This window comes from Mustelus asterias, chromosome 27, assembly GCF_964213995.1.
Source record: "Mustelus asterias chromosome 27, sMusAst1.hap1.1, whole genome shotgun sequence".
Taxonomy (NCBI): Eukaryota; Metazoa; Chordata; class Chondrichthyes; order Carcharhiniformes; family Triakidae; genus Mustelus; species Mustelus asterias.
This window is the reverse complement of record NC_135827.1, coordinates 37035978-37062897: the sequence shown is the minus strand read 5'-3', so window position 1 is coordinate 37062897 and position 26920 is coordinate 37035978. Positions and strand designations below refer to the sequence as shown.

At 46.6% G+C, this 26920-nt stretch overlaps 1 protein-coding gene across 6 annotated transcripts in view; it reads left to right on the top strand.

The window, feature by feature from the left end:
• The window catches only part of LOC144479953 (transmembrane protease serine 4-like), a 77058-nt gene that overhangs the window by 28508 nt on the left and 21630 nt on the right, over positions 1-26920 (top strand). For 3 of the 6 annotated variants that reach the window (XM_078199039.1, XM_078199038.1, XM_078199041.1), the window contains 5 exons: positions 17585-17660; positions 19708-19812; positions 22491-22643; positions 22726-22855; positions 25064-25165. In XM_078199039.1, the coding sequence (XP_078055165.1) occupies positions 17585-17660; positions 19708-19812; positions 22491-22643; positions 22726-22855; positions 25064-25165 (566 nt within the window). Of the gene's footprint in view, positions 1-10901; positions 11031-11304; positions 11563-17584; positions 17661-19707; positions 19813-22490; positions 22644-22725; positions 22856-25063; positions 25166-26920 lie in introns of those variants that run through there. The other 3 variants (XM_078199042.1, XM_078199040.1, XM_078199043.1) reach the window with 3 other exon arrangements.

Here is a 26920-nt window from a genome sequence, read left to right as displayed (position 1 = left end):
CCATGGCACAGTTGTTAGCACTGCTGCTTCTCAGCGCCAGGGATCTGGGATTGATTCCCGGCTTGGTTCACTGTGGAGTCTGCACGTTCTCCCCGTGTCTGCATGGGTTTCCTCCGGTTGCTCCAGTCTCCTTCCACAGTCTGTAAGACGTTCTGGTTAGGTGCATTGGCCATGCTAAATTCTCCCTCAGTGTACCCGAGCAGGTGCCGGAGTGTGGAGACTAAGGGATTTTCACAGTGACTTCATTGCAGTGTTAATGTAAGCCTACTTGTGACACTAATAAATAAACTTTAAAACATGTTGACCTATTGTTCCAGGATGTGCAGACTGACCTGCTGTGCATCACACACATCATTTGTTTGTTTTGCAGTACAGAGAATGTCACAAAACCTTGGGACCGAGTCCATGCAGGATTTTCCGATCTTGCTGGTTTTCGGAATGGATGGTGCAGACAGGTTGGGTCAAGGCTTGCCCAGGGGAAAAGACAGGCGCGTGAAGCTGATGACTAGTCAACTAATGTCCTTTAGGGAAGGAAATCTGCCTTCCTTACCTGGTCTGGCCTACATGTGACTTCAGATCTACAGCAATGTTGTTGACTTAACTGCCCCCTCCAGGCAATTAGGATAGGCAAAATATGCCAGCCCAGCCAGCGATGCCCACATCCCATGAATGAATTAAAAGAAGCCCACCATGCCAATGCACCACCTAACCCAATAAACAATAATATAAATTTATACATGGCAGCTGTAAAAAAACAATGTCTAATGTTCTGACGTTGCTAGATTTTGGACGGCCAGCTTTGAGATATTGTACTTGTAGTTGTTTTATGCAGTTCATCCAGTTGAGTTTCTGGTCAATGGTGTCTCTAGCTCCCAGGATCTTGGAGAGGGTGAAGCTGTTATTGGTAAAAGCGATCGTTAAAATTGTTGTATTTTAACAAAAAGGAAACTGGTTCACTAATGTCCTTTTTAGTGAAGGAAAGTTGCCAACCTTACTAGGTCTGGGGTCATGTGACTCTTTCCCACAGCAGTGTGGTTGACTCTTAACTGTCATCTGATGGCACTCACAAGAAACAGGAGCAGGAGTAGAACACACGGCTGTCCAGCCTGTTCCACCATTCAACATAATCATGGCTGATGTTGGGCTTCAACTTTGTTTTCCCATCCAATCCCCATATCCCTCAATTCCCTAAGTCCGAAAATCTGTCCCTTTCCAGTCTTAAATATTTTCAATGATGGAGCATCCACAGCCCTCTGGGGTAGGGAATTCCAAAGATTCATAAGCCTTTGAGTGAAGTAATTTCTCCTCATCTCAGTCCTAAATGATCAATGCCTTATCCTGAGACTGTGCCCCATGTTTTAGATTCCCCGACCAATGGAAACAATCTCTCAGCGTCCACCCTATCAAACCCCATCAGAATCCTATCAGTTTACCATGGAACCATAAAAATGATCTAGCATTGAAGGGGGACATTTGGCCCATCTTGTTCATGCTGACCCAAGGACACCCAGGTGCCCTTTTTAATCCCACCTTTCTGCACCCCGCCCAAAGCCCTGCAACTTACAGCACTTAAGGTGCAGATCCAGGTACTTGTAACAAGAGTTTAGGGTCTCTGCCTCCACCACCAATTCAGGCAGCGAATCCCAGATACCCACCAGCCTCTGCGTAAAAAAAAAAAGTTTTTCCTCATGTCCTCTCTTATCCTTCTGCTACTTAGCTTGAATCTATGACTCCTGGTCTCTGAACTCTCTGCCAAGGGAAAGAGGTTCCTCCTGCCTACTCTCTCTCTACCCCTCAATTTTGTACACTTCAGTCATGTCACCCCTCAGCCTTCTCTGTTCCAAGAAAAACACTCCAACCTCCCCAATCTCTCCTCATAGCTGCAATTCTCCAGCCTTGGCTGGAGAATCCATCTAGTGAATCTCGTCTGCACCCTCTCCAGAGCAATTGCATCCTTCCTGTAAGGTGGTGACCGGAACTGCACACAACACTCCAGTTGCGGCCTCACCAGTTCCATCTCTATATCCCTACTTTTGTATTCTATACCTCTGCCAATGAAGGAGAGCATTCCATATGTCTTCTTTACATCCTTATCTGCCTGTACTGCTACCTTTGGGACCTTTGCACATCAAGATCTCTCACTTCATCCACCCCTCTCAGTATCCCTTCTACTGTTTGACCTCTCCACACACATTACCTCGCACTTATCAGAGTTGAACTCCATCTGCCACTTTCCTGCCCGCTCCACCGACCCATCGATATCATCCTGGAGTTTACAGCTATCCTCTACACCACAAATGTTTGTCGTCTGCAAATTTCCCATTCGTGCCCATACACTCAGGTCCAAATTGTTAACATATAAAACAAACAACAGGGGTCCCAACACCGAGCCCATTGGAATATCATTTGAAACAGCTTTCCATTCATCGACCATTACCCTTTGTTTCCTGTTACTAAACCAACTTAGAATCCAATTCGCCACATTTACCCTGTATCCTGTGGGCTTTCACCTTTTTTGAACATTCTGCCACTGGGACCTTGTCAAATGCCTTAATAAAATCCATGTGGACAACAACCAGGGCACGACATCAATCCTCCCTCTCACTTCCTCAGAGAATTCAATTGAATTTGTAAGGCAGCATCTTCCCTTAACAAATCCATGCTGACTATCCCTGACTAGTCCATGCCTTTCCAATGACCGTTTATCCAATCCCTCAGGATTGATTTTAACAATTTTCCCATCACCAAAGTAAGACTAACCGGCCTAGAATTATTTGGAATTTCCTTTGTACCCTTTTTCGACAACGGAACCACATTTGCATTCTTCCAGTCCTCTGGCACTCCCCCGTGTCTGGTGAAGATTGGAAAATAATCCTCAGAGCATCTGCTATTTCCTCCCTGACCTCCTTCAACATCCTAGGGAACAGTCCACCCAGCCCTGGCGACCTATCCACTTTCAAGGGTGCCAACTCCTCTAACACTTCTCTGTCATTGTAATTATTTTATCCAATATTTCACACTGCTCCTCCTAGATTACTATTTCCTCATCAGCCCTTTCATTTGTTCATTAAAAACTCTTCCCATATCCTCTGCATCTTCCTACACGTTCCTGAATTCATCTCTGGTAGGTCCCACTTTTGCCTTATTATCCTTTTGCTCTTCATATACTTTGGGTTTTCCTTAATCTTGCTTGCTAATATTTTTTCATGTCCTCTCTTTGATTTCCTTATTTCGTTTTTTACTTGGTCCCTGTACTTTCTATATTCCTCGAGGCTATCTGCAGTGTTGAGTTTTGTATGACTATCATAAGTTTTCATTTCCTCTGACGAAGGATCATCCAAACTCGAAACGTTGGCTCTATTCTCTCCCCACAGATGCTGTCAGACCTGCTGAGATTTTTTTTTGTTTTTGTTTCTGATTCCAGCATCTGCAGTATTTTGCTTTTATACACACTTTCCTTTTCCCTCCGCCATTCAATAAGACCATGGCTGATCTGACTGTAACCCCAACCCCACATTCTTGCCGACCCCCAATAACCTTTCACCCCCTTGTTAATCAGGAATCTATCTAACTCTACCTTAAAAATATTCAAAGATTCTGCTCCCACCGTCTTTTGAGGAAGAGAGTTCCAAAGATTCACGACCCTCAGAGAAAAAGATTCTCCTTCTCTCTGTTTTACATGAGCAACCCCTTATTTTTAAACTGTGACCTCTAGTCCGAGGTTCTCCCACAATCTCTCCCTCAATGTCAACAAAACGAAGGAAATTGTCATTGACTTCAGGAAGTGTAAAGGAGAACATGCCCCTGTCTACATCAACGGGGACGAAGTAGAAAGGGTCGAGAGCTTCACGTTTTTAGGTGACCAGATCACCAACAACCTGTCCTGGTCCCCCCATGCCGACATAGTTAAGAAAGCCCACCAATGCCTCTACATTCTCAGAAGACAAAGGAAATTTGGCATGTCAGCTATGACTCTCCCCAACTTTTACAGACGCACCATAGAAAGCACTCTTTCTGGTTGTATCACAGCTTGGTATGGCTCCTGCTCTGCCCGAGACCACAAGGAACTACAAAAGGTCGTGAATGTAGCCCAATCCATCACGTAAACCAGCCTCCCATCCATTGATTCTGTCTACACTTCCTGCTGCCTCGGCAAAGCAGCCAGCACAATTAAGGACCCCACGCACCCCGGACATTTTCTCTTCCACCTTCTTCCGTCGGGAAGAAGATACAAAAGTCTGAGGTCACATACCAACCGACTCTCGAACAGCTTCTTCCCTGCTGCTGTCAGACTTTTGAATGGACCTACCTCGCAATAAGTTGATCTTTCTCCACACGCTAGCTATGACTGTAACACTACATTCTGCACTCTCTCGTTTCCTTCTCTATGAACGGTATGCTTTATCTGTATAGTGCGCAAGAAATAATACTTTTCACTGTATGTTAACACATGCGACAATAACAAATCAAATTAAATCAAATCAAAGAGGAAACATCCTCTCCACATCCACCCTGTCAAAACCCCGCAGGATCTTAAAGGTTTCATTCAAGTCGCCTTTCAGTCGAGTCACCGCTTCTGCGTGCTAACTTTCTGAGTTCCTTGCGCCAGGATACACAAGTCTCTTTGAACATCAACGCTTAGAAGTTTCTCGCCCTTTAAAATATATTCTGCCTTTCTTTTCCTTACCACCAAAGTTTTCTGAAACTGGTGAAGTTTCTCCTGTTCTCTGTCCTTGTTCTCATGCACTTAACCTTGTCTGTATGTTCTTAAACCCCCCTGCCTCCAATCACTGGAGATAATGGGGGCGATTTTTCTGCTGCTTAGCGGGCAGGGAGGCATCAGCGGTGCCCATTTTGCGGGCTCCCCACTGGGCGTCTTGGCCTCTGCGCATCGCCGAGCCTAGGATTTTTGACGTAAGCAGCTCTGTGCTGGAAATTGGCTTGGAGCTGATTATCATATGGAAATCTCCATTTCAATATCATTAGCAAGCTCAGGACGGATTTCTCCGTGCTCTCTAGCATCAACCGCTACCCCCCCCCCCCTTCCGTCCCCCTCCCCACCTCTGTTCTCTGTGCCCTGTTTGAGAGCAGATTTCCACTCCATCTGATGAAGGAGCAGCGCTCCGAAAGCTAATTGCATTTGCTACCAAATAAACCTGTTGGACTTTAACCTGGTGTTGTTAAAACTTTTACTGGGAGTGGTTCCCTGCAGTGGGGTTTACTGCTGCTCCCCACTAACGTGGAACAGGAGGCCCAACCCTGCTGGAGGGAACAGAGGCCATTGAGGCCCCCCCCCAGGAGGTTGAGGGTAAGGGAGTTTCCCCTTGGGTAGTGCCCGCCTGTCACCCTGGCACTGCCCAATGGGCACCTTGGCACTGCCTACTGGGCACCAGGCAGTGCCAAGGTGGTGGAGCCAGAGGGGATGGGGTTTACTGGGGGGTGATTGGTGGAGGGACTGGCTACCACTCTGCAATTGGGATCGGAGTGAGGGCGATTGGGGCAGTCCATCAGGGGGTGGGGGGTGGTGGGGGGGTGAGGACTGTTGTGGGGGGGGGGGTGAGGACTGTTGTAGAGGAGGGGGTGGGGAACATCGGGGCTGGCCATTGAGATCGGGGATGGGTGTTGGGGCTATCTGGGGAGGTCAGGGCTGGCGGGAGGGGTTGGGGAGGAGCATAGGGTCTGGTCCAGGGAGGTCTGGGAGGCCAGCAGTCATGGGGATGGTCAGAAGTCCAGCGATTTGGTTGGGGGGGGGGGGTGGTTGGCCAGCGATTGGGCTGGCCAGCGATTTGAAGGCTGGCAATGGAGGGGACCACTGCACATGTGCTGATCTCTGCTCTGACCCACTCTATACTATGCTGCCGGCCTCTTGGGTGGGAATAGGCCCTGCTCACAGAGGAGAATCCTGCTGGGGCACTCCGTGATGTATAGAGTCTCAGAGGTTCATTCTGGAAATCTCGCTTTAAAACAAAGGTGGGATTTTCACCTATTTTTCTGCATGTTGGGAACTTTTTTTGGGAGAATCCTGGCCATTGACTTCCTGTCAACTCTGTCCCATTCCCTCATCATATTCACAGCTCCATTGCACTGACACCCTAATCTTCCGATATGTGTATTTCCTTCTGCCAAACAACACCCTCATGAACCTGGGAACCATCACCGTCCTTCCCCAGGAGCCCAGTGCTGAGGGTGAACAATCCGTTGTGTCTGCTTTAAAGTTTTATAATGATTCACTCTTAAATCTTATCTTTTATTCTAAGTTTAAGTTTATTTATTAGTGTCACAAGTAGGCTTAACACTGCAATGAAGTTACTGTGAAAATCCCCTAGTCGCCACACTCCAGCGTCTGTTTGGGTGCACTGAGGGAGAATTTAGCACGGCCAATGCACCCTAACCAGCACGTCTTTCAGAATGTGGGAGGAAACCGGAGCACCTGGAGGAAACCCACGCAGACACGGGGAGAACGTGCAGACTCCACTCAGACAGTGACCCAAGTCGGGAATCGAACCTGGGTCCTTGGCGCTGTGAGGCAGCATTGACTCTTGCCGGTTGAGTGCATATCTGGGCAGTCTCCTAGCGCAAGAGTTCCAGAAGTATTCAGTGAGGGAGGGGCTGCAATTTACCTGCAGGCCCTGAGGAAAGCGTGATTGCATCAAGCTATTCTCCGTGTTCATATTACTCGTGTCAATGTTAATGATTAATAATGTTCAACTACCAGCAGAAGACCACATAATATTCAAAATCTGATCAGTTGTGTGGGGAAGGAGTTGAAGGGGGAGGGGGAGTGAATGGTATAGGAGGAAGTAATGGAAAACAAATCAAACTGCTCTTGAATGTCGAGTAACTTCCGGCAGTGCGAGTGCGCTGGGCCCTGAGTACCGGCTAGGTGCTATGAGGAAGGAGCTGAAGGACTCTCTGTGAATACAGATTGAGAAACTCAATCTAACACAAAGGTGAGGTTGTTAATTCCTGCTTGTGTGTTCATGGAGATTTCATCCAGTGACCTTCCATCTCAAACTGCCCCACCCCCAGACACCCAATTGGGAAGGAATTAGACTCTTGAGTTGTTCAATTGGATTAATCTTAAACAGACCCTTTCACTAACAAGTTCTTAAATCTGTCACCAATATTTTAATTACCAATAGAATCATAAAATTGATCCAGCACAAAAGGAGGCCATTTGGCCCATTGTGTCTGTGCTGTTTCTAGGAAAGAGTAATTCACTTTGTTCCACTTGATTATCTTCCCTTATAGCCCTGCAAATCTGTCATTTTCTGATTATCATCCAATTCCCTTTAGGAAGACTTTATTGATACCACATCCACTACGCTCTCAGGCAGCGCGTTCCAGATCCTAACCACTCGCTGCATTATTAAATTCTCCCTCCGTGTACCCGAACAGGTGCCGGAGCATGGCGACTAGGGAATTTTCACAGTAACTTCATTGCAGTGTTAAGCCTACTTGTGACACTAATAAATAAACTTAAACTTAGAATAAAAGATAAGATTTAATAGTGAATCATTATAAAACTTTAAAGCAGACCTCTCTTGCCAATTGCTATTAAATCCGTTCCCCCGGTTCCAGATTCTTCACAATTTTGAATATATCTATCAAATCTCCTCTTCCCCTGTCTCTTCTCCAAGGAGAACTTCCCCAATAAAGTCCCTCATCCCTGGAACTGGCCTTGTGAATCTTTTCTGCACTCTCTTTAATACCTTGCCAGCCTTCTTAAAGTTTGGCACCCAGAAATGGGTATAGTACTCTAGTTGAAGCTGAACCAGTGTTTCTTTTACAGGTTTAACATAACTTGTTGCTTTTATACTCTATGCCTCTGTTAAGAAAGCTTAGGATGTCATATAATTTATCAGCCGCACTGTCTACCAGTCCTGCTGCTTTCAGTGACGAATGGACTTGTACACCCAGGTCCCTCTGCTCCTGCTTTAGAATTGGACCCTTTTGTTTATATGGTCACTCTGAAAAATGAATCACTTTTCTCTGCATTAAACTTGATCTGCCCCTTGTCTGCCCATTCCATCAATTTGTCCACGTCCTTTTGAGGTTCTACACTATCCTCCTCACGATGCTCCCAAGTTTCACATTGTGCACAAATTTTTTGAAATTGTGTCCTGTGCACTAGGGCCTTAGTTGTTAATATACATCGAGAAGGGGCAGGGATCGTGACAGCAATCTTCATGGGAAAATCCACTGTCAATCTTTCTCCAGTCTGAAAATCAACAGCTCATCACTGTTCTTGTTTCCTGCCACTCAACCAAATCTGTATTCATGTTTCTACCCTTCCTTCTACTCCAGAAGCAATAAATGTTCAAGGAAAATGAAGAAAATGTAAAGCCCTTAGATATTTTTTTCTCTTGGGCCTCGTGCCCCAGCAGCCATGTGGAGATTAATCTTCAGTCCTTGGTGACTCCAAGCCAATCCTGGAGTGGTTGGCAGCCGAAGTCTTTAGAATCATAGAATCACTACAGTGCAGAAGGAGGCCATTCGCCCCATCGAGTCTGCACCGATAACAATCCCATCCAGGCCCTATCCCAGTAACTCCACGGCCGGAATTTTATCGCCTCTGATTCCAGGGCGGGCGAGGCTTGCAGAACAGAGTTCTCAGTTGAACTTGGGTGGGATTTTACGAGCCTTGCCTGAGTGAAGTCGTAAAATCCCAGCCCGTATGTTTACCCTGCTAGTACCCCTGACTGACTAAGGGGCAATTTATCATGGCCAATCAACCTAACCCGCACATCTTTGGACTGTGGGAGGAAACTGGAGCACCTGGAGGAAACACACGCAAACACGGGGAGGATGTGCAGACTCCGCATAGTCACCCAAGGCGGGAATCGAACTCTGGTCTCTGGCACTGTGAAGCACAGTGCTAACCACTGTGCCACCGTGCCGCCCCATAGTTGTTTCTGTGTTGCAAATCATGATGGAGATATTGAGGCAATGAGTCTGCCCACTTCTCAGAGTGAGAGGAGGGGAGGGCAAATACTTGGAAACTTAACAAATTAAACTTTCCATGTTAAACACATTTGGGAAAATGTGCCCAATGTTGGTCTGAAATTGCCCTGTGAGGCGGTCACACATGAACAATTAGGCAGAGTCCTAATCTAAATTGTCTCTTTTATAAATGGCACTTAACCGCATATTCCTTGGTGTAGTTGCCTGATGGAGTTTTATTAATGTGGTTGAAAGACGTTAAAAATAAGGATGTATCTGAGTGGGTGGCACTGTGGCACCGGGCGGCACTGTGGCACAGTGGTTAGCACTGCTGCCTCACAGCGCCAGGGACCCGGGATCGATTCCCGGCTTGGGTCACTGCTCTGTGTAGAGTTTGCACATTCTCCCCGTGTCTGCGTGGGTTTCCTCCGGGTGCTCCAGTTTCTTCTCTCAGTCCGAAAGACGTGCTGGTTAGGTGGATTGACCCGAACAGGCGCCGGACTGTGGCAGCTCGGGGAATTTCACAGTAAATTCATTGCAGTGTTAATGTAAGCATTACTTGTGACTAATAAATAAACTTTTCTTTTACTTTACTTGAGTGTGAGAAAGTTAACTGAATATGACTGAAAACAAAACTATTCCGGATCTATTACCTCGGTGGTGTCCAGCTTAGTAGAAAATAAATATTTTGATCTGACAAATCTTTTCAAGCTGGCCAGTGCAGCAAAGAAAGTGAGTGTCATCTGAAGAGGCGTTCTGGACTTGTAAAAACTATTTAAAGTTTGAGAGAGGCACAGGTTCTATTTGGTTAGTGAGATGTGGTTCCTGTGAGTTGGATCATGAGTTGGTGTAAAAAGGGGAGGTTGATGGGCTTTGGGTGGCATTCCCCTGCTTTTAAACTTCCCCAGTGCAGAGGTCAGTAACCAGAAGACATGGATTTAATTTGAGTGACAAATGAGCAGGGTGTTTGTTACGCTGGGTATTGTTTATAAATCCAGAATGCACTCAGCCTGGTGGTAGCGGAAGCGTATTTGATCATTCCAAAGGGGAATTGGATGTTTACTGAAGGAGGGAGGCATTTCCAAGACTGGAGAGCTGGGTAATGGGACCAATGGGATAGTTCTTTCAAAAAATTGGAACATGTATGATGGGCCGAATGGCTTCCCATGCTGTGATCCTGCTGATACAATTAGTGGAGTTTTGGCTCACACAAAACCAGGTGTTCTTGGCAGCCTGGATTTAGTATGCCCCCTAAAAGTTAAAGTTTATTTATTAGTGTCACAAGTAGGCTTACATTAACACTGCAATGAAGTTACTGTGAAAATCCCCTAGTCGCCACACTCCAGCGCCTGTTCGGGTAACACTGAGGGGGAATTTAGCACGGCCAATGCACCTAACCAGCACGTCTTTCGGATTGTGGGAGGAAACCGGAGCACCCGGAGGAAACCCATGCAGACACATGGAGAACATGCGTAGACAGTGTCCCAAGCCGGGAATCGAACCTGGGTCTCTGGCACTGTGAGGCAGCAGTGCTAACCACTGTGCTACCGTGCTGCCCTCTTCTGGGACCATGAATTAGGTTCCGTTTGAATTATTTTTGGAGCAAACAAGGAAATTGATTGCCTCTGCGCATTCTGAGAGATTTGTAATTCTGAGGAAAGAATTTAAAAAAATAATAACCAGTGAAATTGAACGAGAAACTCTAACGCTATCTTTTTTCTTTCAATTGGTGCAGGCTCTATTTTGAATTGCAGTTTCTATCAATCATTGGTGTTCATGCTGATGAGAGGTTGGTAAATAATGTGGTTAATCGCAGTGGGTTAGATTAGGTACAGAGTGCATTGAGCAAAGTCCTGAGATGATGACTGTACAGATATAACCAATCCCCTTCACCAGTGGAATATAGCTCGTTATCAGTGCAGGTTCAGTTCCTTGTTCTCTTCATTTGCCTGTGAAAAGGGGAGGAAGGTCCTTTCTCTATTGGCCTGTTCAAGCCTTTGGTGAAAGGGTGAATTTATGACCTTGTCGTCCTGTTTACACCGTATGCTCCTGTAGGTTTACAACAGCTGGAGCTTGATTGGTCGAAGGTGAGATCTGTTATGATTGATCTATGGAGCCAACTCTTTTGTTTTAAACCGACGAGAAAGTGTGAGGTACTGAAAATAGTTATCCAAGTGCATAATATTGGAAAAGTCGGTATGCAGACTAGGGAAAATCTCCCAGGCATCAATTCATAACCATTTCAAAAATAGACTCTCTCTTAAACGAGGAAGTGAAGATTCGGTTACAACACTTTTGTTTGGTTAAAGGTTGCAGGGGGAAATGGAAGGCGTGGGGAAGTGTTAACTTCAGAGGTTACATTACTGGGAGTGAATAAGGAGACTGTGTAATGAATCTGTTACAATAGCACGAGGACCAAGTTGGTGTATGGGGAGTTTGGGGGCTTGGAGATATCGGGTGACTCAAGAGGCAGTGGGGAGTGTTGGTTGGACGAGTTTTGCCACTCTCTCCAGAAAAGCTTCCCAAGGGTTTCCTGGACGTGCAAGTAGGATTCAGAGCTGGAACCCAGGGGGAGAGAAGCGATTGTAAGAATGTGGAATACTAACGCTGTGAGGCCAGGTCTGTGCAATTTCAATCATTTGTGTATCCCAGGTTTAACCCTTAACCATCTGTAACCTCACACTATCCCATCGCTTCTACCTATTTCTGTTACCTCTTGGAGGCACTCCCCAAATTGCTTCATAGCCAATGAAGTGCTTTGTTTTTACTTTGTAAAGTTAAGTGGTCGTTGTCATGTAAAGTAATTGTTATTGGTCTGTCTTCCCCTCTGTGCTGTGTACAGCAGACCACCCCCCCACCCAAACCTGTACTATATCCAAATTCAGTAAGAAGTCTCACAACACCAGGTTAAAGTCCAACAGGTTTATTTGGTAGCAAATACCATAAGCTTTCGGAGCGCTGCTCCTTCGTCAGATGGAGTGAAAATTTTCACTCCATCTGACGAAGGGGCAGCGCTCCGAAAGCTTATGGTATTTGCTACCAAATAAACCTGTTGGACTTTAACCTGGTATTGTGAGACTTCTTACTGTGCTTACCCCAGTCCAACGCCGGCATCTCCACATCATGACTATATCCAAATCACAGTTATTGACTGGAGCGTTAGTGTTGCTTGCAAAAGGGAGTCCGGAATAAAAGTAGGGAAGTTGTATCAGCAGCTGGACTACAGTTTCCACCTCTCTCCTTGAGAAAGGATATAATTACATTAGAAACTGTTCGGAGAAGATTTGCTGGACTGATTCCTGGGATTTAAGGTGCTATCTTGTGAGGAAAGGTTGAACAGGTTGGGCTGATGCTCACTGGAGTTTAGATAAATGAGGGGTGATCTGAGGGGACTTTATGGCGTGGATTCTGGGAGGATGTTTTCCCTAGGGAAGGGGGGGATCTAGAACTAGAGAACAAGGTTTAAAAATGTAGGGGCCTCCAAGTTATTTATTTGAGGGTCGATATAGAATTCTCTTCGCCAGGGGGCAGTGGTGGTCATTGAATCTATTCAAGGCGGAGTTAAATAGATTTTTGATTGACAAGTGACTTGAGGGTTATGGGAGGGAGGGGGCAGGCTGAAAAGTGGAAGTTGAGGCCACAATTAGATCAGCCATGATCTTATCGCAAGGAGGAGCATGCTCAAGGGGCTGAATGGCCTACCCCTGCTCCTAATTCTTAGTGTTTTGATATATTTATACCCAAAAGGGCTGCTGATTTGAGGTGTAGGAACCTTGGCTCATTCACTCCATTCTCCGACTTACCCCACTACCTGCTCCTCAGGGAAACTCCAAGGTCTCAGCTTCCACTGATTTGATATCACTGTCTTTGAATTGTTGCTCACTCAGGTAAGACGGGAACTGTGAGCAGAGGGAAAAATACCAAGATGTGAGTTTCAGAGTAGAATTTGAGATTTACAGTGGAATAAAATCTCTCCCATGGTGGCATGATGGTTACACTGCTGCCTCACAGCACCAGGGACGTGGGTTCAATTCTGGCCTCGGGTCACTGTCTGTGCAGAGTCTGCATGTTCTCCCCGTGTTGGCGTGGGTTTCCTCCGGGTGCTCCGGTTTCCTCCCACAGTCCAAAGATGTGCAGGTTAGGTGGATTGGCCATGCTAAATTGTCCCTTATTGTCCCAACAAGTGTAGGTTAGGGGAATTGGTGGGGTAAGTGCGTAGGGTTACGGGAAAAGACCTGGGGTAGGATCCACCTTTGGAGAGTGTAGACTCGGAGGGTCGAATGGCCTCCTTCTGCTCTATAGGGACTGTATGATTCTGAAGGAGGGAGACTTTAGCAGGATTGCAATGAGCAGAGACTTAGATTCCCAGGTGAAATGCATGGAAATTTTGAGATAAAAACTTAAAATATTTAGCTGGTCTGGTGGCATCTACAGAGAGAAAAACAAAGTTTAATATCCCAGGTGAATGACCTTTCATCAGAATTGGGAAAAGTTATAGCTTTTAAGTAAGTAAAAGTGGGAATGGGAGGAGTGGATAATGATCAATGGGGAAGTTCTCATGGTAGTGTAAGATGGGAGGGGTTAAATGATAAAGGAAGTTGGCGAGGTGAGACCTAAGGGAGCGGGAATGGGACAAGGAAAGAAATGAAAGATGAGTCTGGAGAGGACGTGTACACGGCGAAATGATGAACAGCTACTTTCCGAAAATAAAAACGAGAGCAAAATCCAAACCTTCAAAGAAAATGGGGGCAGAGATTACGATTTGTTGAGCCTGGAGATAGAACATAGAAAAAAGTTGAGCCGGTCATGTCCCTACCTACCTAGGCTTATATATAGGCTTACCTATAACCCTCAATCCTATTAAGTCCCATGTACTCATCCAGAAGTCTCTTAAAAGACCCTATCGAGTTTGCCTCCACCACCACTGACGGCAGCCGATTCCACTCACCCACCACCCTCTGAGTGAAAAACTTACCCCTGACATCTCCTCTGTACCTACTCCCATACCTATTTGAAAGAGGAGATTCGAACACTGTAGCAGGCCAAGGACTGAGATGTCAGCAATGAGATCAACATGGAGACAGACAGCTGACCAGAGACTCAGGGTAACGCGGACTGAGTGGAGGTTCCACAAAGCGGGCACCAAGTCTGTAGTTGGTCTCCCCGCTGGAGAGGAGACCAGATTGTGAGCCGTCAACGCTGTAAACTAAATTGAAAGAAGCGCACAAATCTCTTTCACATGGGTGCTGTTTGGGACTTTGGACATTGAGGAGAGAGGAGGCAAAAGGGCAGGTGTCGCATCTCCTGGGTTTGGGTTACAACCTGCCCCAGGTGAGGTTCCCCAAAAGTTGTTGATCCAGACAAGATGCCTCAATTTGTCACTGTCTGGCTGGGATCCCCCAGTTACTACAAACCCAGAGAAGAAGGGGTGACTGGCTCTGTGTCTTTATTCAACCCACCCTCTGCTGGCAGCAACAAGGGGTTGAATTGAGCAAGATTCCCTTTCCCTCGGAAACTTTTTCCAGACCCAATAGTTGTGCTTTAAAAGGAGCCAATTTAACCAGGCTTTCTTAGTTAAGGTAGAGTAAGTTTATTAACTACTAAAATGGTAAAACATGCATCTCAATTCACACAAATTCTAAATAAAAATTGACATCCATTAGTAAGTAAATATGAATTAAAAAATTATGCGGAACAGTCCTTGGATGTGAGGAATAGATGTTGAAGCGTTGCAGGTGTTACAAATTGATGTTGAAAATAAAAAGGAACAGTTGGCAGCCTCCTGCTGGAGATGTGGGGGGGTGGGGGGGAGGTAGCGATGTGGGGGCTGGTGGAGTGGAAGATGAGGGAACCCTGTCATAGTTCTGGGAGAGAAGAAGTGAGAATGGAACAGGCGTGATCACGGACCACCTCCTCCATGGTGAGGGGGGAATCGCTGGTTGAGGAAAAAGGAAGATGTATGGGGGGTTGCATCATCGGAACAGATTTGACAGAGAAACCGGAGGGAGGGAACAGAATGTTCCAGGTAGCGGGCATGAGCAGGTACGGTCAGAGAGCGTACAGTGAATGCTGGTAATTAGCCTCTCCTACAGAAATGGAGACCGAGATGGCGAATGAAGGGAAGCGTGTGAAGGTGAGATCGGTGTGGAAATTGGAAATAAAGTTGATGAAATTTTCAGATTGGGGCAAAAACAGGAAGCAGCGCTGATACAGTCATCACTGTGCAGGAAGTGATAAGGATAGGAGTAGAGGAAGGAAACTTGAGGCAAGCAAAACACTGCAGATGCTGGAAATTTGAAACCTTGATGGAACAAAGGGCATTTTCTGGATTGAGCAACAATTTGAATAACTGAATCTGATTGGTGTAATTGTTCGAGGTGTTGGAAGGGGAAGGATCATGACAGGAAAATAATTAAATGGAGGGGCGGAGGGACAAGTTGCTGGGCAATAAAGATGCCTGCGGAATAATGGTCACTCTCACTCCTAATGTCCTATTCCTGACCTTGTCACTTGGAGACAGGGACACAGAGAGGTAAAAGAGAACAAGCCAGTCAGCTGCTTGGCATGTGGCCATATCCAGTTAATTATTCTTGGTGTGTCTTTGTTGCAGGTGAAATAATAAGCAAAGCTGTCAGCTCATGGTGGAATAGTGCCACGGGATCTTTCTCAACCTCTGGTGGGGAAAGGGAACCTGGGCTTCATGGGGCCACTGGACTGGGGCAAGGGTGGAATCAGTCTGCAGTGACCTCCTGGGTTGCATTTGAAAATGTGTTTCATAGCTCCTCATAAGCTGGCTTACCTCTCGGGGAGTGTGTTAATATCATGACCTGGGTGCCTTTGATCAAAGGGAACTGGAGACCACACTAACTGCAAACTAGTGAACGTTCATTGGCCAGTTACAGAGACATGCTCTGTTAGAACATTCTTAGAGGATTTGCCAGGACCCCTCTTCCAGAGGTTTTCTTTTCCAATTCATTCTTGGGATATAGATGTTGCTGGTAAGGCCTGCATTAGTTCCCCATCCCTAATTGCCCTTGGCCTAGCAAACCACTTTGATCATTTTAGTGCAATGGGCAGTTAAGAGTCAACCACTTGTACTGGGTCTGGAGTCACATGTAGGCCAGACCGGATAAGAACGGCAGATTTCCTTCCCTAAAGGGCATTGGTGAACCAGATGGGTTTTTACGACAATGGGCCAGACCATGGAAGGTTTGATGAGTTTTCCTACCCCCCAGTTGAACTTTTAATCAACCGTTTATCCAGCTAATCCCCATAACCTACACATCTTGAGACACTAAGGGGCAATTTAGCGTGGCCAATATACTTAACCTGTGGACTGTAGGAGGAAGCACAGTAAGAAGTCTCACAACACCAGGTTAAAGTCCAACAGGTTTATTTGGTAGCAAATACCATAAGCTTTCGGAGGGCTGCCCCTTCGTCAGATGGAGTGGTTATCTGTTCTCAAACAGTGCAAACACTGTGCTTAACCTGGTGTTGTGAGACTTCTTACTGTGCTTACCCCAGTCCAACGCCGGCATCTCCACATCATGACTGTAGGAGGAAACCAGAGCACCCATAGGAAACCCACACAGACATGGGGAGAATGCGCAAACTCCACACAGTCACCCGAGACCGGATTTGAACCCAGGTCCCTGGTGCTGTGAGGCAGCAGTGCTAACCACTGTGCCACCATGTCATCCTGTGCCTTTCCACAGCCACGTTTTCCATTGGTCCACAAATGAGAGTTATTAATTTTTCTGATTGTGGAATTTGAGCATATGTGTCGGAATTCCTCCACCCTGCCCGCCACGGGAATTGGAGCGGGCGAGGGGTGGACAATGGGAAAGTCCGTTGACCTCGGGTGGGATTTTCCGGTCTTGGGTCGAGTGAGGCCGTAAAATCCCACCCATGGTCCTTGGGATCTTACTGGATCTCCAGAACCCTTGCACTCGCTCCTCGTGACGTGAATGTGATGTTAAGGATTTTAAATGAGATGACGCAGCTCATGGAAGATATGTTTATAGCCATCGTTTCTGGCAGGCAGAAGCTTAACAATTTGTAGCGATCATCAGACTTCTGGTACTAAAGGAACTCATGGGGGTCAGTGAATGTGTTGACCTGGTAAGAAGTCTCACAACACCAGGTTAAAGTCCAACAGGTTTATTTGGTAGCGTGAGCTTTCAGAGCGGCGCTCCTTCATCAGGTGAGTGGAAAGTTGAGTTCACAAACAGGGCATACATGTGTTGACCTATTGAGACTGATGAACCACGTTGGATATTTGTCCTGAAGCAGTTGGTCCACGCCAGTCTCTATCCTCTACACAAACCTCCTCCCAGTCTGCTTCATCTCACCCGACCAGCACTCTTTTCTCTCAGAAGAGTCATAGCGGACTGGAAATGTTAACTCTGCCTCTCTCCACAGATGCTGCCTGACCTGCTGAGTTTCTCCAGCATTTTCTGTCTTTATTTCCGATCTCCAACATCCGCAGTATATTGCTTTAATCTTCCTATTTTGAGCTGTACCCGATGTTGGCGTTGACACACTTGGCCAATTCCGGGCATTTCCCGAGTCAGGTTTTTTTGTGTGTCCCAGCTGACACTGGAAAGTATTTGACTGTACCCTCTTGCATACCATTTTTCAGGCACGGGAAAGCGTGACATCAAGAGAGGAGACGGATGAGTTTGTTGGCTTCAGATCTTCGAGTCCAGCGGATCCAGGTTTAAAAACTCACTCTTTAACGTATAGTCAAACTTTCTTGTTACGCCCGTGTGCTTATGGGAAGGTTTGTTTGGGCCCAAAGGCCCACCTTGCTTTACCCTTCATTGGGGGAAGTTGTTTCATACTCTTGGATTTGGTGAGGAAGTTGAGGCTTCTGCAGAATGAACCTGGATAGATTCCTGATTAGAAGTGGGACTTCTGTAGAAAGTGATGGAATGAGTGATCAGACAATCTATGAGCCTGATGGGCCCATTGCTGCTGGGATTGAGAAGGGCAGAGGGAAAAGGAAGAGGGCATAGGTGGACAAGTAGAACGTGCCACACAGAAAGAGGCTACTAAATCCACTGGATCCGTGTCGATGCTTCTGCTGCAGTCGAGTTTCCTCCCATCCCTATTTCACCTCTACATACCTTTCTACTCTTATAAAATTCTAACAGGGTTAGACGGGATAGATTCAGAAAGAATGTTCCCGATGGTGGGGGAGTCCAGAACTAGGGGTCATAGTTTGAGGATAAGGGTTAAACCTATAAGGACTGCGGTGAGGAGAAATGTCTTCACCTAGAGGGCGGTGAATGGTGAGTCAACTACCTTCTATGGTGACTTCATTACCATGGAAGGTAATTGAGGCCAAAATGTTGTGTGATTTAAAGAAGGAATTAGATTTAGCTCTTGGGGCTAAAGGGATCAAGGGATATGGGAGGAAGGGGGGATCAGGATATTGAATTTGATGATCAGCCATGATCAAAATGAATGGCAGAGCAGACTCAACTATTTTCTATGTATGTTTCTGCCTATTTCTTTCTTCCTTTGTGTTTATCCAGCTATGCTATTTGCCTCAATTACTCCATGTAGCAGCGAGTTCCACGTTCTTCCCACTCCCTGGGTAAAGATACAGTTAATCTCAGCCTGGTCTGGCCAAGGTTCTATGCAAATTTAGCACAACCTTTTCTGCTTTAAATTTCTCCCGTCTAGAAATAACCGTCGTGCTATTTGTCTTTTTAGGGCGTTGTCAGCCTGCATTGCTGCTGGGAATGATTTGTAAGGTGTATTGTAACAGGAGCAAAACAGACATTGACAGTAAAAAGGAACTGCAGAGTGGGAAGGTATTTGAGAGCGGAGCTCGGATGTCACCGTCAGTTTAGGAAGGGGAGAACGTTTGGAAAAGTCTGTGGGTGGAGAATAAAACAGCAAGAGGGCATGTCAACCTCTGTAATTAGAGACCTGCTCCCATTATCCCAGGAGCATGTGATGTTGCTGCATGCCATTCCTCTTGTTACGATTTCCATTCTGTCCTAACTCGGATATCCCAATGAGAGTTTTTTTTACCTTTTTTCTGAAATAAGGTTGTCCCAAGAGCTTGCTGGAGTCGCGAGTGAGTCACTTAGACATCACTTAAGCACACCAGGGTCTATAATCTGAGCTGTCACTCCTGGAACTCGTGCCTCTAAATCATATTGTTGTGGGCTCAAGTCTCACTCCAGAAACTTAACAAGATCTCGGCTGACATTCCTGGTGCGGTACTGAGGGGGTGCAGTCTTTCAGATGAGATGAGCGACCAAGGCTCCCTCTATCATCATAGAATCATAGAAACCCTACAGTACAGAAAGAGGCCATTCGGCCCATCGAGTCTGCACCGACCACAATCCCACCCAGGCCCTACCCCCATATCACGGGTAGATGTAAAGGATTGCATGATGCAATGAGCAGAATCTCCCTGATATCCTGGTTAGTATTTATCACTCAAGTGGCGTCACTAAAATGGATGGACTGGTTGTTGTATTATTGGACGTGGGAGATTTCTGTGCACAAATTGGCTGCTATGATCCTTCATTTCAACAACGACTACACTTCAAAAGCACTTCATTGGCTGCAGAGCACTTTGGGATGTTCTGAGGTTGTATCAGGCGCTATATAAATACAAGGGTTTTTTTTTTCCTCTTCTTTCATCTGATCTCCCTTTCCTGCGAGACACTCATTCTCCTATTCAGAAGAATTTCAGGGCATTTGTGACTTGCACCTAAATAAACAATCTTTTCTAATCTCCAGAAATGGCTACCAGTTCAAGAAGCAAGACGTCAAAGAAAAAGATCATTATAACCGTATTGACGGTCCTCGTAGTTCTAGCAATTCTTGCAATCGTCATTTATTTTGGTAAGTTGCTTTTCTCATTCAAGAAGTTAGTATAAAATATTCCTCCTTGCTACACTCTTCATTTTCTCCAACCCGCTGTATGAAATGCTGGGCTGTGTTCCAGCACCTCTCCCCCATAAGTGTGAGTCAACAAGCGTCCAGCGGATAATCGTCTTTGTGGCATCACAGCTTCCTGATCTAATTCCGCCCCCCGCCCCCCCCCTCCTCACATCACTCACTGACACAGAGGCACACTCCCCAATGGGGTAACGATCAGATAAAAGCAAAATACTGCAGATGCTGGAAATCTGAAATAAAAACAGGAAATGTTGGATATACTCAGTCAGCAGGTCTGCCAGAAACACAGTTAACGTTTTGAGTCCGTACGACCCTTCTACCATTCTGTTTATCCTGCATTTTCTGTTTTTATTTCAGGGTAATGATCATGATTGGTGCCAATTGTGGATTAAAAAAAATATATCTATATATTCTCACCCCTTCTCGCACCAGGGGTCCCAAGTCAAATGGGAATAGATCCTGTTACTGGAACATTGGAACAGAAAGAGGCCATTCATCCTAACCCTAACCCTAACTTCTGTCAATTAGTTGAATCATCATAAAATCCCTACAGTACAGAAGGAGACCATTCGGCCCATCGAGTCTGTACCGACCGCAATCCCACCCAGGCCCTATTCCCACACATTTACCCCGCTAATCCCCTAACTCTAGGGTCAATTTAGCGTGGCCAGTGCATCTAACCAGCACATTTTTCAGACTGCGGGAGGAAACCGGTGCACCCGGAGGAAGCCCACGTGGACACTGGGAGAATGTGCAGACTCCGCACAGGCAGTGAATGAAGCCGGAATTGAACCTGGATCCCTGGTGCTGCGAGGCAGCAATGCAAACCACTGTGTCACCATTCCGTCCATGAGAGTTGAATCCCATTCATCCAAACCTTGACTCCATTGATGTATCAATTCCTTCCATCACCTCTTAATTTTCTACAATCGAGGGAAACTGATTTGAGTCTGGAGATTAGTATGGATGATGGGATTGTCTGTTTTTTGAACTGAGGCAGGAGTTGTCATCATCTCCTTGTATGGGAGGCTGTCAGTAATGCTGGTGTGAAGTGATGGTGTGTTTAATCCCAGGATTTGGGGAAATACCATCTTGTTTACTGCTGCTGTTTGTCTGAAATGAGCAAAATCTGAAGAACAAGTCAGATCATAAGACCAGTAAGAAACTGCTCCCAAATCCTGGTGAAAGGTTTTCCCTGTCTTGTACTGTCCCCGCTATCCGTCGGTACACAGTTTTTGGCAGTAATCACCAGGCAGTAACCGGGGGAAGGAATCCTGGTTAACCTTTCCCATTGTTCTGAATCAATTTCTGGTGTTGCTCGGCACGGTGGCACAGTGGTTAGTGCTGCTGCCTCCCAGCGCCAGGGATCCGGGGTTCAATTCCGTATCACTGTCTGTGTGGGCTCTGCATGTTCTCCTCGTGTCTGTGTGGGTTTCCTCCAGGTGCTCCAGTTTCCTCTCTCAGTCCAAAGATGTGCGGGTTAGGTTGATTGGCGTAGTAATTTGCCCCATAATGTCAGGGGGACTAGCTAGGGTAAATATGTGGAGTTAAGAGGATAGGGCCTAGGTGGGATTGTGGTCAGTGCAGACCTAATGAGCGGGTACGGCCTGCTTCTGCACTGTAGGGATTCTATGGTTCTTGTGTCCTTGTCAGAGGTCAGCTAAGACAAGGGCTTATAAAGGGCTTGAAGCTCGGATACTTCCCAGTTTGGGCCTCTTCTACAAAGTCTCCCAGAATGTCCCACTGGAGATTATTATGTGGGATGGTGAACCATTACTTAACAAATGAACATAGGAATTAGGACCAGGGAATAGGCCATTCAGCCCATCAAGCCTGCAGTAAGATCATAGCTGACCTGATGTGGCCTTGATTTCCTTCATATCCCCCATACTCTTTGGCTCCCTTGTCAATCTATCCAACTCGGTTGTAACTATATTCTGTGACCGTGCCTCCAGTGTTCTCTAAGGAAGAGAATTCCACAGACATGTAACAACTGAGGAAAAATTCTCCCCTTCTCCGTCTTAAATAGGAGACCCCTTATTTTACAACTGCCCCCCCCCCCCCCCCAGTGCCCCCATTCTGGTCTCCTCCACCAGGGGAAACATTCTCCCGGCATTCAGCCAGTCAAGCCCCCTTAGCCTTTTTTTTTAATGTTTCAATATGATCACCTTTCATTCTTCTAACCTCCAATGGATACTGGCCTACCTTTCCAATGTTTCCTCGTAGGACAAGCCCCTCATTCCAGGTGGGATGTGAACTCGGGCAGCACGGTGACACAGTGGTTAGCACTGCTGCCTCACAGCATCAGGGACCCGGGTTCAATTCCAGCCTCGGGTCACTGTCTGTGTGGAGTCTGCACGTTCTCCCCGTGTCTGCGTGGGTTTCCTCCGGGTGCTCCGGTTTCCTCCCACAGTCCAAGGATGTGCAGGTAGGTGGATTGGCCGTGCTAAATTGTCCCTTAGTGTCCAAAGAAGTTCAGGTTAAGTGGATTAACCATGGTAAAATGTGCAGGGTTACAGAGATAGTGGAATATGCTGAGTTGGTGCATATTCTTGATGGGCCAAATGGCCTCCTCCTGCACTGTAGAGATGTTTAACCAGCACCATTCTCTCCCTTTGCAGTGAAGGTCGCTATCGACACGTACTATTACTTCTGTTCCAAATCTTTTAAGTTCATTCCTCGCGATTCGCTGTGTAACGGAGTCTCAGACTGTTCGGGAAATGAAGATGAACTGGACTGTGTGGTGAACATCACATTCCGTAACCAATTCCCAGGTAAGTAAAGAATCCTCTTGTGTGTGATTGACGCTACTGTTTGTCCGATGGGGCAGTGACAACCTATTGTGTCCCCTTTCAGTGCGAATATACGGACTCAACTCCATCCTATTAGTGAAAGATTTGAAAACCCAGACTTGGAAGAGCGTGTGCTATGACAGCTGGAGACCCAAGCTTGCTGAGATAACATGCAACCAACTGGGTTACTCAAGGTAAGAGTGTAACCTGCTTCTCTCCCAATGCCTTCCAAATCATAGAATCCCTACAGTACAGAGGAGGCCATTCGGCCCATTGAGTCTGCACCAGCCACAATCTGCTCAGGCCCTATCCCACTAACCCCATATATTTACCCTGCTAGTCCCCCTGACATTATGGCGCAATTTACCATGGCCAATCCACCTAACCTGCACATCTTTGGACTGTGGGAGTAAATTGGAGCACCCGGAGGAAACCCACGCAGACACGGGGAGAGCGTGCAAACTCCAAACAGACAGTGACCCGAGGCCGGAATTGAACCTGGGGTCCGTGGCGCTGTGAGGCAGCAGCACCAACAACTGTGCCATTGTGCCGCCCATAAGACGTGAGACCGAGGTCCCATCTGATCTCTGAGGTGGATTATAAAAGATCCCTTTTGTCTTGAAGGGAGTCTTGATGTCCCAGCCTAAACTTTTTCAACTCAACTGACATCACTTAAACAGATGGACTTGGAATTTAACTCATCGATATTTCTGGGGTCTTTCATGTACAAACATTATGAGTTTGACTGAGATTTTTAAAAAATTTGTTCATGGGATGTGGTCGTCACTGGCTGGACCAGCATTTGCTGCCCATCCTTGAGGGCATTTAAGAGTCAACCACATTGCTGTGGCTCTGGAGTCACATGTAGGCCAGACCGGTTAAGGACGGCAGATTTCCTTCCCATAAGGACATTAGTGAACCAGATGGGTTTTTCCGACAATCAACAATAGTTTCATGGTCATCATTCGATTCTGAAGTCCAGATTTTTCTTTTGAATTCAAATTTCGTCATCTACCGTGGTGGGATTCGAACCCGGGTCCCCAGAACATTACCCTGGGTCTCTGGATTACTAGTCCAGCGATGATACCACTGAGCCACCACCTCCCCCAAAACATTGAATTGCCTCTAGAGCAAATGGACATCCTGAGGTTATGAATGGAGCTGTATTAGTGCAGGCCCCACCTCCCCGCCCCAACCCCCACCTCCATTCCCCCACATTTTGCTGATTGGATCCCAAGTTGGAGTCAATCAATCTGATTATTTAGAGAAGGCCGGAGAAAGCTTTCCATTTCTGCAGTGCTTTGTCTTGGTGCATCTCAAATACTGTGGACATTTTGCCTGGAATTTTACTGGCACACCCACCCCGGCTCCGGGGGTGGGCGAGGCTCGGAGAGAGGCATTCTCCATTGGCAGGATCGTACGAAACTCGCTAGAGCACTGCTGTCTCACAGCGCCAGGGACCCAGGTTCAATTCGAGCCTTGGGTCACTGTCTATGTGGAGTTTGCATGTTCTCCCCGTGTCTGTGTGGGTTTCCTCCGGGTGCTCCGGTTTCCTCCCACATTCCAGAGATGTGCAGGTTAGGTGGATTGGCCAAACTAAATTGTCCCTTATTGTCAGGGACATTAGTGGGGTAAATACGTGGAGTTATGGCGCAGGGCCTGGGTGGGCTTGTTGGTGCAATTATAGCCAGTGTCGACTTGATGGGCTGAATGGCCTCCTTCTGCACTGTAAGGATTCTATGATTCCAAATCTTTGATACAGTATGGCAATAATAAAAGGAATATGAAGGATCTTGGGTTTTGCAAACTCTAGATACCATGCACAAATGACAGGGGATGATAGAGTTTTTACAGATCATTGGTTCGACCCCCCTTGATAGGATTGGGTATGGTACTGGGCATTGTTGACTCCGAGGCTTTGGAGAGAGGTCAGCGAAGTGTGACTGACATTGGTGCATTCGAAAATTGAGTTAAGAGGCGAGGCTGCAGAAACTGGGGAGCAGGAAGATGGAAATTGGACCCCCAAATCTTCCCGTCCCCCTCACCGCCTCCCTCTCAAGTGGCAATATTGATCTTCGAAGGCCAGACTCGAGCAGAATGTCGCGCTTTTCCTGAGTTTGTAGCTTTGGTAACCAAGCATCAGTCATGTTGTTAAATCCCATCAAGTTGGATCCTGGATTGAACAAACTTCCAGAGCCTCGAAAGCTTGTGTGGCTTTTGCTACCAAATAAACCTGTTGGACTTTAACCTGGTGTTGTTAAACTTCTTACTGTGTTTACCCCAGTCCAACGCCGGCATCTCCACATCTTGAACAAACTTGACAGGTCGTTTTGGCAAACAGTGACGATGACACACAGCCCATGCCTGGAATGGTTTATTTAACAAGTGTTCTTACTCTGCAGGAACCCTGCAGGAAATCCCGTGGAAAAGAATCTATGGTCCTCATACAAGTTAATCAAAAAAGTCCCCAATCCAACTTCCATTCAGGATGTGTTAATGGAAGGGTGAGTAGGATCTGGTTACTCGAACTCAATGAACTGATGTGTAGCAGAGGTGATGCTAAACTGCTTTATCAGTCCCGCATGTCTTAATGCAGGGCTACATTGACACTGGCTTTGGGTGTGGATGGGATTTTTCTGTTGGGGGTCGATAGTGTCTTGATTTTAGATTCTGATTTGCAAATGGAATTTGCCTCAACATATTCCAGAGATGAAGCATTCTGGATTTGGGAGTGGCTTACGTTTATTTATAAAGTTTATTTACTAGTGTCACAAGCAGGCTTACATTAACGCTGCAATTAAGTCACTGTGAAAATCCCCTAGTCGCCACGCTCCGCTGCCTGTTCGGGTACACTGGGAGAATTTAGCATGGCCAATGCACCTAACCAGCACATCTTTCAGACTGTGGAAGGAAACTGGAGCACCCGGAGGAAACCAACGCAGATACGGGAAGAACGTGCAGACTCCACACAGTCACCCAAGCCGGGAATCGAACCCGGGTCCCTGGCGTTGTGAGGCAGCAGTGCTAACCCCTGTGCCACCGTGCCGCCTTAGCCCTGCTGGCTCACAGTGCCAGGGACCCGAGTTCAATTCTGGCCTCAGGTGAGTGTGTGGAGTTTGGATTCTCTCCCCCATTCCCCACCCCCGCAAAGGTTGGCCTATCTGAAGCACAGTCTCTTCATCACTATGTTGTAAATCACTGAGAATATATCTTGATACTTCAAGGCATATGAGGTTTCATTAAAGAATTAATCTCACCTTCTGAAAGGCAATTAGAGGCTTTAAGTTTATTTATTATTGACACAAGTAGGCTTGCATTAACACTGCAACGAAGTTACTGTGAAAATCCCCTAGTCGCCACACTCCTGTTCGGGTACACTGAGGGAGAATTTAGCATGGTCAATGCACCTAACCAACACATCTTCTGTACTGTGGGAGGAAATTGGAGCACCCGGAGGAAACCCACACAGACACGGGGAGAACGTGCAGAATCTGCACAGACAGTGACCCAAGCCAAGAATCTAACCTGGGTCCCTGGCGCTATGAGGCAGCAGTGCCAACCACCATGCCATCGTGCCGCCCCTATTGGAGCTGGACTGGGCCTTGCGAACATGTTCTGATAGGTTTGAGTTACTTTGAAGAATTGTGGAGTTAGTTTGCTCTCATCTGAGGGTTGAGATTAGCTTCCACCTGCCTGATTCTCATTCCTTTTGAAGTCAAATTGGGCGGATTTTGTAATAGGCAGAAGCTTGACCTAGCCACTCCTATGTTAATTCTTATGAGACTGGACAGTACTTAACTGTCAGTCTAACGACCCTGTATCGTGTCTCCAATATTTTTATAATAGAACATTTAACGATAAGGAAAATCTTGCATAATATTTTTAAACATCCTTCACAGAAGCTTCATAGAATCCCTACAGTGCAGAAGAGGCCATTCGGTTCATCGAGTCTGCACCAACTCTCTGACAGAGTACCTTACCCAGGCCCTATGTCCCACCCTACCCCTGTAACCCCACATATTTACCATGGCTAATCCATCTAACTGACACATCTTTGGACACTAAGGGGAAATTTAAGATGGCCAATCCAACTAACCTACACATCTTTGGACTGTGGGAGGAAACCGGAGCACCCGGAAGAAACTCACGCAGACACAGGGAGAACATGCAAACTCCACACAGACAGTGACCCGAGGCTGGAATCGAACTTGGGTCCCTGGTGCTGTGAGGCAGTAATGCTAACCACTGTCCCTGATGAC